Raw genomic sequence first — 13,170 nt, forward strand, 5'->3', positions numbered from 1 at the left:
CCATTTTGTAAACAGAGACTGCTTGTTCATTCCAGACTGCCCAAGACCTGAATAGTGACGCAGAAACTATATTAATTGCAACATTGTTTGGCCATTGACTCAGGCATGCTTACATTTTAAACTAACCCACTTCTACTAATCTTTGTATCACTACTAGGCTGCAGCCCATCAGTAAGGTTCTGGCTTATGACTAGTGTCTTTCTCCTTTGGCAACTACATGGCATCTCTTTGATTCTGCCTCCTTTCTCTCTATACCTCTGTTCAGATTTCTGGCCTGGCTTTACTCTACTAAGATATTGACCAAAACAGCTTCTTTAATAACCAATGTTAATAAAACATACTCATAGCATACAGAGGGGAATGCAACATCGGGAGTGTGGTCAAACAAAAACCACTCTAAGTGCTAAATTATCAAATGCTAAAAGATATATACTGAATTGCTCTTATTATATTATACATTATTTTAAGAATCAATAATAATCTCTAGTTCTTGAAGGAATCTTCTAGTCCATAAACTGTTACTATGTCCATGATTGATTGTAAATGGACTTTAGAGAGATTTTTCTCCCTGTCTATCTCCCATGGCACCCACATTATAGTTTTCAAATTGTCAGCAGGCTCATTGAAATTGTCCTAGCAACTGTCAAAGTGAAGCTCTTCCTTCAGGATGAAGGGTGCCAAATGGAATGGTCAGAGTCTTTAAGAACTGCGGTATTCTTTTTCTCCTTATTCTGTGAAAGGATGTTTCCTTTCTGTGTAGGGAGGGATTCATGAAGCTACAAGCATTGCATATACCACATAAATATATGTATATTATGTTTAAATCTGTAACATTTAAGATGAATTTATTTTAAAAAATGAATACCAATTTTTAGTTAATCAGCTTATTAATTAATATTCCCTTTGAGGGACCAGTGAGATGGTCCAGTATCCTTGCCACCAAAGTTTGTGACCTGAGTTCACTCTCTGAGGCAAACTGCAAGTTGATCACTGACCTCCACATGCATGTCATGGCTCTGTCTGTCTGTCTGTCTGTCTGTCTGTCTGTCTGTCTCTCCCTCTCTCTCTCTCTCTCTCTCTCTCTCACACACACACACACACACACACACACATACACACACATATGCATGTATGCATAAACACAAATAAAATAATAAGTTACCCTATGAACATTGAACATCTGTTTCATTGATTGCCATGGCACTAGTAGCTATTGTCATTCTTTTTTTCTGTTTTCTTTAGCAATCTCCTCATGTACTATTTGAAATACAATACTATATCTTATTTTCTCCATCATATTTTGTACAAGAGCAGATATACCTCATGCCCACGATAACAAACTTCATAGAGTAAAAGTAAAATAGTTAGCATTTTGAAATAAAAGAACACAACTTGCCAGTGGACAATCCCTGAGTCACAAGTGGGCTCTGAATTCACTGGCCTCGAACTCTATAGAGATGTTTAACAATGTGAGCCAGTCCTCAAGAATTAAGAATATGAACAGAGAGTCTAGTGCTTTCTTAGAAAATGAGAGAATGTGCAATAAGCGATCTGTTTCTCCCACAGCAACTGTTGGCTAGAGCTAAATATGCACACCAAGCCTATTTTATTTGTAATATTGCCTGGATGCCACAGAAATTTGTGTTTGTGAAGATACTCTTTAAAAACTAGAAGGCAGTGGAATCAATGAAATGTGCTTGAAAAGCAGACTACAGGTTGTGCTGATCCTCTTCCAATCTCTTTATCAGCATTTTTAAATCTATGAAGTTATATGGAGTTTGACTTAGTCTGTAAATTAATGCTGCATTCAAATTTCAGGACAGGTCAATTTGTTTCTTATCAAATTCTAGTTGCACACATTTCTTTTGAAGTATGCATTTTTCTCAAATTCAAAAGTTTTCTTTGAATAAAGCCTAATTAAGTTTATTTTCTAAACTACCAAGTGTTCTTATGTACCCCAGGATAATTAATTTAAAATAAGACATTCATTTGGAATGGACTTTCATGAAAACTGATGGAAACTGTTACTCAAAATGCTTACAAATGATATTCCTATATTCATCATATGATTTGAAACATCTGCTCTTTAAGTGGACATAAAACATTTTTTCCTTCCTCTCTCCTTCCTTTTTAGGTACGTCTCAGCCATCTGGTCAAGCATGTCAAAAACATGTAAAAGATTTTGAAAAGGACATAAAGGGACACACTTCAGAGGCTGTGTTTCATCAGACTGGAGCATTGTGGAAATCGAAGGCAAATGGAGACGAGCATATATCTGCTTCTAGAAGTGGGAAACAGAATTCCTCTTCTCTCCCCAAAGATAAGAAACAACCTACATCTGACAGCAAAATACACAAGAGGATGGAGAATGATGGCCCTCCTCTGGCCATCTCTCATCCGCTAGAGGAAGTCTTACCAGTGGCCATGTTTAATGACTCTGAAAAATCATTATCGGGCAAAAATACAACACAGGATATTCCAAACACAGTAGAAGCCTTTGAGCCAACAAAAGGCAAATTTATTACAGCAGTCAAATGTGGGGCTTTCAACGTAAAAGTGGAAGCCACAAAAAGCGTTTTCTGTAAAACAGGAGCACAGGTTCCCGTGAAAAAGCGATGCCCAACATGTCACCAGCGTTGTTCTGTTCAAGTTCAGAGAGGCTCCAGATCTTGGGGCCACTTCCCTAAATACAGTACTGTATTAGCAGAAGGATTAAAATACAAGATTCCATCTGCATGCAAAGGAGAGGTTTCAAGAAGTGAGATCCCATCAATAAACATAAGCATTGTAGGTAAAGAAATAATGGTTGAATATGCAAGTAAAAAAAAGACCATATTCATCAATGTATCTCATCCTAAAAGCATAGGAGAATCAGCAAAATATAGAAAAAGGTCCTTGAATCGCACTAAAAAGAAACCTTGTCAGTCTCCTTCACAGTCTGCCGTAAATCACCCTGAAAACTGGAGGCTTGGAAACCAGAACCAGAGTTCAGACGGTTTGCATGATGCTCCCTGGAGTGTGAATACTGCCCAGAAAGCAAATTCAGTCAAAACTGTGGTTTCTCCAAGCTCACCTCTCAGGAGAGAGAAAAAGAAACTCAACGTACAGCCTTCTCCCCCAGATGATTCTGAAGACAGAGATTCTGCCACATCTCAGCAGAAGGTCCTTCAAATTATTCTAGACAATCCCCCAAAGCAACATTTCTTCGCAGCTGACTCTTGTCTTCCTACCTCATCTGAAATCTTAAGGACCACAAGTTTAAATAAGACGGAGTTAAGTGAAAGGTCTTCTGGGGATTCTAGGGATGTGGATAAAGAGAGGAAAAACAACTCTGATGTCAGGGAAAATATCACCTCAGATTCCCAAGTACAGCCATGCACAGAAGAAACAAATGGTCCCCTAAGTACTATGGGTGATGGAATTCCCATTCAGGATGCCTCAGACTCTGAATTTTGTTCTTTGACTTTTCTGACCATGCAGCTCTTGGGAGAAGAAGCAGCCAGCATCAGCTGCAGAGGCAATAGAACTCGACCAGCAGAAGGTTGTGCTAACTCAAGTTCTATATCTTTCCCTGTTAGTGAACATGTTCTGAACACTTCTCCTTTGCTCAGTTCATCTCACCGGGTCACCAGACATTCAGAACTTGTAGAGACTCCTGAGAACACAGTTTCCTTTAGCAAATACAATGGGGTTGAGACAGAAGAGGAGAAAGTACATGGTGATGTGACTTTCAGAGGCATTAATGAGGCTATGTTACATAGTGACTCCTCTGCAAACACACAGCTATTGGAAATGAAGAGCACACAGAATCCAATTGCCAGGCTTGCATCCTGCAGCAGCCTAACTTCGAAGAGCCAGTGTCGTGAAAATACACACAGCTCTGTGGAATTGGATCAAACAGAGAGCCGTGCAAATCATGTAGAGACGACAGCTCTCAGCAGAACCGAAGTGCCAGCCAGGGCCTCCATAACTGGTGAGTTAGAGCAGAAAGTCAGTACTCAAAATTGCAGCGAAGTCCCAGTTGATTCTAACTACCCTGTGGCTATAAGAGACCCTAGCGAGCCAGCAGAGTATCTGGAAAATGGTGAAGATGACAACTATCAGGCCCCAACAGTGGTAAAGAGTACATGCTGCAGGGATTTTGAAGACCTAACTGGTGAGAATCAGAATGAAATCTGTTCTCAAATGGACTTGCCACCAGACTCCATTGAGTCTGTCTGTACAGGACATGCTACAGAAAAGCTGTTTCTTATTGATAAGACACTAAGCAGTGAGACAGCTCCAAACAGTAATGGAGGTGACAAAAGTCTTGGACTGAATGACTTCCAACAGGAACCAGCAGAGTGCCAAAGGACTGCATCAAGAGGAAACCCTGAAGAAAGTGAGAACAAAGGTGACCCCACAGAAGCTTCCTCTCTCCCTGTGGAGGTATTGCTGTTGTCACAGAAGGCTCTAAAAGGTACAATGGGTTAAATAGGGTATTAAGCTTTTCTGATTGTTATGTGTGTGCGCCTTGAATGGTCTTGGGTGAAATACATTTTTCTGCTTGGGATCTTTTTTCTTATTTGCAAGATGTGTTAAGTATTTTTGACTTAGACAAACACAGGCAAGAATATATCAGCTTATCTCTTCGCAATAAATCAACCCTACCCATAAGTAGTATGGAGAAAAGTCACTATAGCTGTAGCTTATTATAAAATAAAAGGTGTTCTCTTTAAAAGATCAATATATTGGCAAATCAATTTTCTTTAAAATGTTAGCCAGTGCCTCTCATAAATAATCTATGATTCCTTCCAGCCTTGCAAAGTAAGCATGTTTGAATGGGAGGAGTATGCTTGTAATAAAATGTGTTCTTAACCTTGCTATAGTGTTGCATGGAGAGGGTCATTCATGTCCCTAGGGCCATATGGAATAGTCATTAAAGCAAAGGACAAAAACCAGAGACACTCTTAACTAATCCTAACTGAACCACCCATTGGACCTTTAACTCCAGCAGCCTTTGACCTTCATTTTTTGTTACCTGGTCTTGCTCAAACAATTGATACAACACAGGCACTTCTGAGACCTCAAAAAGGGCTGAGATGGAAGCTTTGTCCTAAGTACATAATGCTGTCTGTCTGGTTTCAATCTTGGTACAGCAAAACACCATTTTGGTCGCTTAATAAAAGGTACTTGTGCTTCTCAATGAGTCCAAATTATTTGATACTTAATGTTAGCATTATTCCATAGCATAAATTAAAAATGCATATTGAATAAGTAAAAGCTGTCTCTCAAATTGCAGTTAGCTTACCGAATATGCTCAGTAATGAGATTGAGAATGAAGAAATTTATGAAAGACAGCATCTTTCCTGTTCCTCTATTCTCTCTAAGATTTTAATGGAATAATTTAAAAGCAGGAGCAAAATTAATTACTCAAAAGTTTTTGAAATTTTAGGCATAAAATATAATACAAGAAGCATTATCTATTGCACATGTTGCCATAAAATACGAAATTTGATTCATGAAAAATTAATCGTCTAAAAACAACTGTATAAAAACTGTACAATTTTCTACTTTTTATAAAGCCCCAATGAAAAATCTGCTGATCCCAGTGACTGTTTGCCATGACCTGTATAGCTCCAGATACCAGGGCAGACACATAAATTCCAAGATTTGTCCACTTGAAGGAGGTTCCCTTGGGCTCCTAGTTTTAGAGCTTTGAAAAAAAATTCAATATTTGTGTCAGTGATAGTTATTTTAGAACTGCAAGGGAACCTATAGTACTTATGCCTCCTGGAGGAGATACAGGCACATCTGGATGGATATCCCCCACAAGCTGTTTTCCTATCCCAGAAGTGTGTTGTTCCCTGTACTGCCTCTTCCAACACTGCATACAATTAAAAATTCAAATAAGAATCCAATCAAATGAGATTACTCTCAATAAACTGAAATTGTCCTCATTGGTGAACAGCGGCAACCACCGTTTCCTGCATTGCTACGGTTCATCCAAAGTCTGTCCTACAATCTTTTACCTCTTTTTCTCTTGGTAAACCAGTTTCAGGCACAGCTGACCTATTTGAAATTCTAAACCCTTGATCCACCCTACTTCTTCAAGCTCTTAACATGGGGTGCTTATACTGTTTAGGTCAGTCTTTGTACATATGGCAACAGGTTCATTTTTAACCTGTCTCCTTATGTTATCTTTCTCATATAGTAATCACAGTAAGAACTCAGAAACAAAATATACATACATATACATATATACATGTATATGTATATTACACACACACACACACACACACACACACACATATGCAGGGCAGGTCATGCATTTTCTACCAGTTTGACTATGTGAGAAGATTCTAAAGGGAAACAAACACAAAATTATAAAAACTCATTTTTTTTCTAGGAGCAGAATAAATAAAAAGTCAAGTTTTCAAGTCTATGTTGCTTGGCTTTTGTATAGTATCAGAAAGTAAAATTTTAAACAATGATTTTGCTTTCTAGATTTTATGTTGACATACTTCAGGTTTTCTTTTTAATCTTTTTCAGCTTAATTTCATTGTGGTATTTTATTGGTAATATTGTACCCCTAATAATTCAATTTATTTGCTTGTACTCACAGAAAGCAATACTTTGGGACTAAACAAATCTTAATTTGTATCTTTGTTTCTCTTTCCAACTTAGCAAGTGGAACATGAAGGATCTGCATGATATTTTTGTCTGTGTTTCAAAGACTATTTCATGTCCTATCTTGAAGGTGTGTCTCATTTGATATTTAATATGTTTTAATTTAGACCAGAATTTGGAAAACAATAACCCCCGAAAGCTATCACAAGAATTGGTTCTAAGAGGTGAAAGAGCCAGTGACGGTTCCCAGGAAGAAGCAATAGACCAGTGGGCCAGGAGGAGGCAGCAGTTCAAGGATGGCAAGAGATGCAGCTCGGTCGGGGGTAGTTCTGTCTTCAGCAACTTCACAGAAGGCTCCAGTGAGTAGCAACCTGCGTTCCTAAGCAACAACAAAGGCCACTCACTGTCTTAATTAAATTCCTTTCCCTTCATCTCTAAGATATAGATTCTGTTTTTTTTTTTTTTTTAACATGGTGGTGTGGTGATTATATGGTTTTTTTAATGAATGATACTTCTTAAAATAATCAACACTTTGTTACACATTAAGGAATTTCTACTTGGTAAACGACCTTCAGAATACACCTGCAGCAACCTGCTAAGGCTTCCTTTTGCTTTAAATACTAAAATAGCTAGCTATGGGATTGTTTGTTGAGTTAAACTGGTGTTCTACTTTTTTAAGAAAAATCACATTTGTATTATAAAATATGCATAAAATAAAAGGGTAAAATCAATATCGTTGATTATAAGTGAAAAATGTCTCCTCGTTTTAATATTTATTAAATGAAGTGTCTGAAAACAGATCTGCATTTTTGTGATTTAGGGCTTCTTGAGGCTATCGTGTGTTACTTACCCAGCACTCTACCTCAGTCTCACAAACAATGGCAGCTGAGAAGGGATGATAAGCTATTCCTGATGAAAACTGACTAGTGCAAAACACGAGCCGACACACGGGGGCAGGAAATGTTGTAGATGCTACAACTACTCTGGATGTGAGATTACAGCTGTTGATATTAAAGGAGACTTGGCTTACTCGTAGGGATGTGCTGTTTGCAAATTACAAAAGCAAAGTGCCTTTGAGAAAATATCCATACCTAAACCTCGGTGCACTGTGATTTTCTTAGAAGGAAGAAAATAGAAAGGTACGCGGTTTGTGCTACAGCAAATGTCATTATGAAAAGACGGGGGTGAGAACAGAGAGGCACAAGCTGCCGGAAGGACACAAGTGTGTCATCACAGGCAGGGGTGCCGTTCATTCCCCTAGAGTGAAACAGAAGCCTGACAAAGACTAAGGTTTGGAAGAAGTCATACATCTGTGGCGAAAGATTATAAGTAATGTGAAAAATCAAATGCTATGCTATTTCCAGCACAAAGCTTTACATTCATGCGATCACAAAGAACAAAATTTAAATGCTTTATTTTGTTGTGAGAGTTTTTTGTTCTTGGCCTTTGAGCTGTACCTGTCTCTCCAGGTCTTTCTTTATGTGGGGCAGCAAGGAACTACAACTGAAACTGGATCATTTATACTCTGCATATACTGCTGTCTTTGACACTTCCAGTCTTCCCTGTTGTTCATATACACTTGAAATACCTACCCGAGAATGCACAGATTTATTAGACTCCCAAAGCTCTGATCCTGCTGCATCACTAATTTGTTCTAATGTTCATTTTCTTCCACATTATGCTCCACTTTTACTTTATCAACTGTTTTATTTATATATTATGAAATCTTGTACATGTTTTTAAATATATTGTTATTACGTTTCATTGATTTTCCTCACCATTTTAACAAGATTTATTAGTTTTCTTTCTTTAATAAAAGCCCAATAACTTTTTCAAGAAAAGTCATGTAGAAAGAAAAACTGATTTATTATGTATCTTAAAGTATTTTTGCCCTCTTAACTTTTAGTGACAATTGGGTATTGAATTCTAGACTCAAAGCATGTTAGAAACTGGGTCATTGCCCTACTAACAGCAGTACCCGTGAAGAATTTCCTCTCAATATGATTTTCATGACTTCTGTCATTAATCCCATTTTGTTTCATGTACATTAAGGATTTTTCTCATCATCCTTACTATTCTTTTTGACTTCTCGTATGAATATCAGAATGTGTTTTTTAAATATATCGTCATGCTTGGCGCCAGGAGCTCACTCGGATTTGCTCACTCATAACTGTCTTCAGCTCATAGATTCTCAGCTGTTCGTCTGCTTTCATTACTTTCTTTTTTTGTCTGTGTCCTACTGGTATTATTTCTAATGGACATTTAACTTTCAGATCCATTCCCTGCACACATTAACAGCTTCTTTCTGCAATGTTTCCCTCATCTGTCCTTGCCACAGTCTATGACCATCTAATGCTCTGTTTTCTTAGTAATTCAGCCCACATATAAGTCCTTCTTGGGTTTTTGCCTATTGTTTTAAAATTTTAATCTCCTTTTTTTGCAACTCTAATTCCTAGGGACTTATTTGGTGGGAAGCTTGGTCTTTTGAAGCAGGGTCTCTCTCACATGAGGACCATGGGAGAGGGTAGAAAAGGGGGAAAGAAAAGGAGGGAAGTGGATAAAAATATATAGCTCAATAAAAACAATAAAAATATATAAAGCATGGTCTCTCTCTATAGCCCTGACTGTCCTTTACTCACAGAAAACTCACAGAGATCTTCCTGCCTCTGCCTTGGCAGAGTTGGGATTGAAGGTATGCACCACCAAGTCTGGCAACTCTGTTTTAATTTTTTATAAACTAACTTTACTTTTTGGATGACTTTCATTTTTATGCCTTTGAGAATATTAACTTTTTGTATGAAATCTTAAACTTATTATTGATAAGCTGCTAACTATTTCTGCTAATACACATTTCACATTGGCTGAGTTTGTTGTCTCTCTTTGGGATTCAGTTGGATATTAATTATTTGGCACATTACCTCCAATTGGGCAAACTATGTGGGCAATGAAACATCGGGGATTGATTCTGCTTCATTCACTACAAAGATTCTCCCATTGTAGTGACTTGTTTAGCTCTGGCCCAGGAGATTCCATTTCCTACTGTGTCTCCTGTCCTTAATAGCAAACATTTTGCATTTCCAGATTAGGCATAGATATTGCTGCTGCTTGTATCACGGTGTATCTCAAAGTGGGGGGTACTGTATTCATGATATTACCTTGTAGCTTCTGATGGTTCCTCAAATCGTCACTGTTTTGTTTGTATCTTGGGTCTCTCTAGTTCTTATCTTTTCACATTTTCAACATTCTTGGTGATATTCATATAATCCTGTATCAAAACACTCAAACATATTCAACGCTAAGGTTTCGCATCACAATTTACAGATCGTACCTGAGTTTCAAGTATTACATAGCTCGTGGCATAATGTGAATTCTTCTCCTGTTCATAAACTCATTTATACATCCCACAACACACTACACAGAAAGAGGGTGGAGGACAGATTATCCTTTCTCTAACACTTATATGGACTTTTAAAAACCTCATTCTTTCATTTTACACAGAGTTCGGATATAAATTCTGCTTTTAAATATGTGGAACTGAACATCCAGTGTTTCTAATCTAAACCCTGCATAAATTAGGAGATAATTACACTCATGTTTTCTAGCATTTCTATCAAAATGAGGGGCTATAGTCTGCACCTATTCTCACTCTCTTGAAATCATCTCAGAAAATATTTTTCATTTGCCCCTATGGGATCCTTCTCTACACTTCTAATGCTTTTTGTCTAGCACAAGAGTCTCTCCTCTTTGACCTATGTCAAGGAGTTCTCTGGCTTTTTATTAGGTTTGGTTGGTAGTAATATCAAGAGACTACTGATGTGAATAATGTATAAACAATATTGTTCCTGGTCTTTCTGTGTGGGAGGGCATGGGCTCTCCCTCTCCCTCTCTCTCTCCCTCTCCCACACCATACCGCATTCTGTGATGTTAAGTTCCTGGAACTGATGTTACCCACTCCTTTTTGTCCTTAGGTAAGCTATTATCAATTCAAATTTAGAATACTTGGTTTCCTTAAAGCCTGTCCAAATTTTGTGATGTTCTTATTATCTTTACGTTACCCATGAGATGGCACCATCTTTTTCTGCCATAATTATATAGTGAACCAGCACTTCACATTCTGATGCTGTTGTAAACCACCTATGAATAAGCCAGTTCTGGGTTATTATGCCTATAAGGATAAGTGATCCCCCCAACATAGCCTTTAGAGTTACTCAAAAGTATAGGAACAAAGTTGAAATTTATTGGAATTTGAAAAATGTTTAAGATTTTTCACCAAGCGGTGGTGGCGCACTCCTTTAATCCCAGCGCTCGGGAGGCAGAGGCAGGAGGATCTCTGAGTTCAAGGCCAGCCTGGTCTACAAGAGCTAGTTCCAGGACAGGCTCAAGAAACTACAGGGAAACCCTGTCTCAAAAAACCAAAAAAAAAAAAAAGATTTTTCAATGTGAGAGCTTGGTTATAATAGGTAAGAGTTATGAATTATTGGTTTAGAAGAAACATGAATACCAGTATAAGAAAGTTTTAAAGTAAAAAGAGTCCAAAGGAATATATTGTCTGCTGTTGGTTTCTCTTGAAGAATTGTTAGGCTGTTTTGGCTTATTTGGTTTTATTGGTTTGATGTTTTTCTTTTGTAATAACTTCACTTATTCTTTGAGATTAAAAAATAATTACATCATTTTCCTCTTTACCTTTCCACCCTCCTGACCACTGATATACTGCTTGCTGATATATATTCTCTTTGCTCTTTTTTCTTGTTGATGTATACTACTCCTTGCTCTCTTTCACATTCATGGCCTCTTTTTCAATTGTCTGTTTTCACATGGCCACGTGTATATTTCTACACATGGATACTCTTCCTACACTACTTGCTCAGCATGATGTTTCATGTGTTTTCAGGGCTACCTGTTAGTAATGAAGTAAGCAATTGGTGTGCTCATCTCCATTCAGCATTCCTTAGTTGTTTGTAGTTCTTTGTGAAGGGCTGAGCCCTCTTGGTCTTTTCTCCATTTTCTCGAGCATGTCTATTGTTGTCCTTGTTCAGCTCACGTGTAGGCAGTCATGTTGGTGAGACTTTATGAGTGCAGCTTCTGACATTCCTAGAAAACACAATCTCACAGACAGCTTCTTGATTTTTCAAATGTTTACAATATCTTCATCCCGTTTCTGCAAAGTTCCCTGAGCATTTTTAGGTGCAGGGGTGTTTTATAGGTGGGACTGGGCTGAATAACTCTATATTTGAATGACCATGGTCTTCTGTGATGGTCTCTATTTTTAACAAAGAGAAGTTTCCTTGATGAAGGGTAAGGATTACCATCATCATAATTCATCATTTATGCCCCAGCAATGCTTAAACATGCATGGAAAGCCCGTTTATGGTGGTTCTCCAGTTGTTCCTATCCTGGGCAGTCCTATATGCTTGTGTTATTGTCATACCCAAAATTCCACAGTCTTCCTTTCTGCTCTCTATCCAGCGTTTTGGGGACCTTATGCTCTTTGTCTTTTCCCATGCACTCCTGCAAGCAATGCTATCTTCTGGTATCTGACGTTCATTCTCATAACATGACAGAAATATCTCAGGCGTCATTGCTGTATCCTATAGTTTACTTCCTTCTATAGATGGAGATGTTTCTTAATGTTAAAAGGACTATACTTATCAATAAATATAAGGACAAATATTAAAAATGTAGGTGGGATTGTATTGGTTTAGTAAAGTGGTGGTTATAGGTTCTCTTCCAAGATCCATGTCTGGGTAGCAGGATAGATTTTCAGTCCCGGGCATAGTTTCCTTCCTGTCAGGTGGGATACCACCCAGGTGTATGTCACTACTGCACCTTACATTATCATACCATCCAGGTCATTGTTGTGATTCATAAGCATTCAGTAGTCTCACATCTGCAAAAGACTATTGCTTGCTTTCCTCCTTGGGAAGCTTTCATGGACCTTTCTGTAACCATTTAGGTCAGTTCCAGTTCTGGGATCTATGTCTGAAGCATGGCGTCTAAACACTAGAGTTTAACCTGTCAACCCTGGGAAACAGCAAAGGGTAATAATAGCAATAGTCTATACTATTTGGGGAGTCTCTTGAACAAACTTAACCAACAATTCAAAGGAGTGCTTTCACATTATTGGTGTTAGGGTTTTGCTTAGGTTGTTTGGGATCTCAGATTGGGCCTGGTTCTCTCTAGGACATTGTGTCCTTCTGTGACTTGACATTATAGCAAAGGTCTTCTTTCATTTTAGTGGCAAATTCTTCCATTCTACAGCTCATAAACAGTCATGTCTGCTTTGCACTTCATGAAATAAGAAAAATCAACACATGTGTTGGAGTCATCTCGTGGTGGTTCACAAAACCAGCTGTGAATGGTTTCTACACCACAGTTCTGTGATACTGGCCATGGGGGAATATTTATACAATGAAAACTGGAAAGCCCGGCAAATCAGAAAATTTTTTTTTCAATTTGGAAAGCTATTTCAAACATTTACCAATACTCCACTTGAAATAATACAAGATAGGCTGCAATGCTAAAATAAATTCAAATTTAATGCCCAAACATGATAATTTTAAT

General features: G+C 37.9%; 1 protein-coding gene across 4 annotated transcripts in view; it reads left to right on the forward strand.

The window, feature by feature from the left end:
* Positions 1-13,170, forward strand: part of LOC119820369 — a 131,907-nt gene that overhangs the window by 23,322 nt on the left and 95,415 nt on the right. For all 4 annotated transcript variants that reach the window (XM_038338602.1, XM_038338604.1, XM_038338605.1 and 1 more), the window contains 2 exons: positions 2,135-4,459; positions 6,777-6,968. In XM_038338602.1, the coding sequence (XP_038194530.1) occupies positions 2,135-4,459; positions 6,777-6,968 (2,517 nt within the window). The remainder of the gene's footprint in view (positions 1-2,134; positions 4,460-6,776; positions 6,969-13,170) is intronic.

This window comes from Arvicola amphibius, chromosome 8 (genome assembly GCF_903992535.2).
Source record: "Arvicola amphibius chromosome 8, mArvAmp1.2, whole genome shotgun sequence".
In the NCBI taxonomy this organism is placed as follows: Eukaryota; Metazoa; Chordata; class Mammalia; order Rodentia; family Cricetidae; genus Arvicola; species Arvicola amphibius.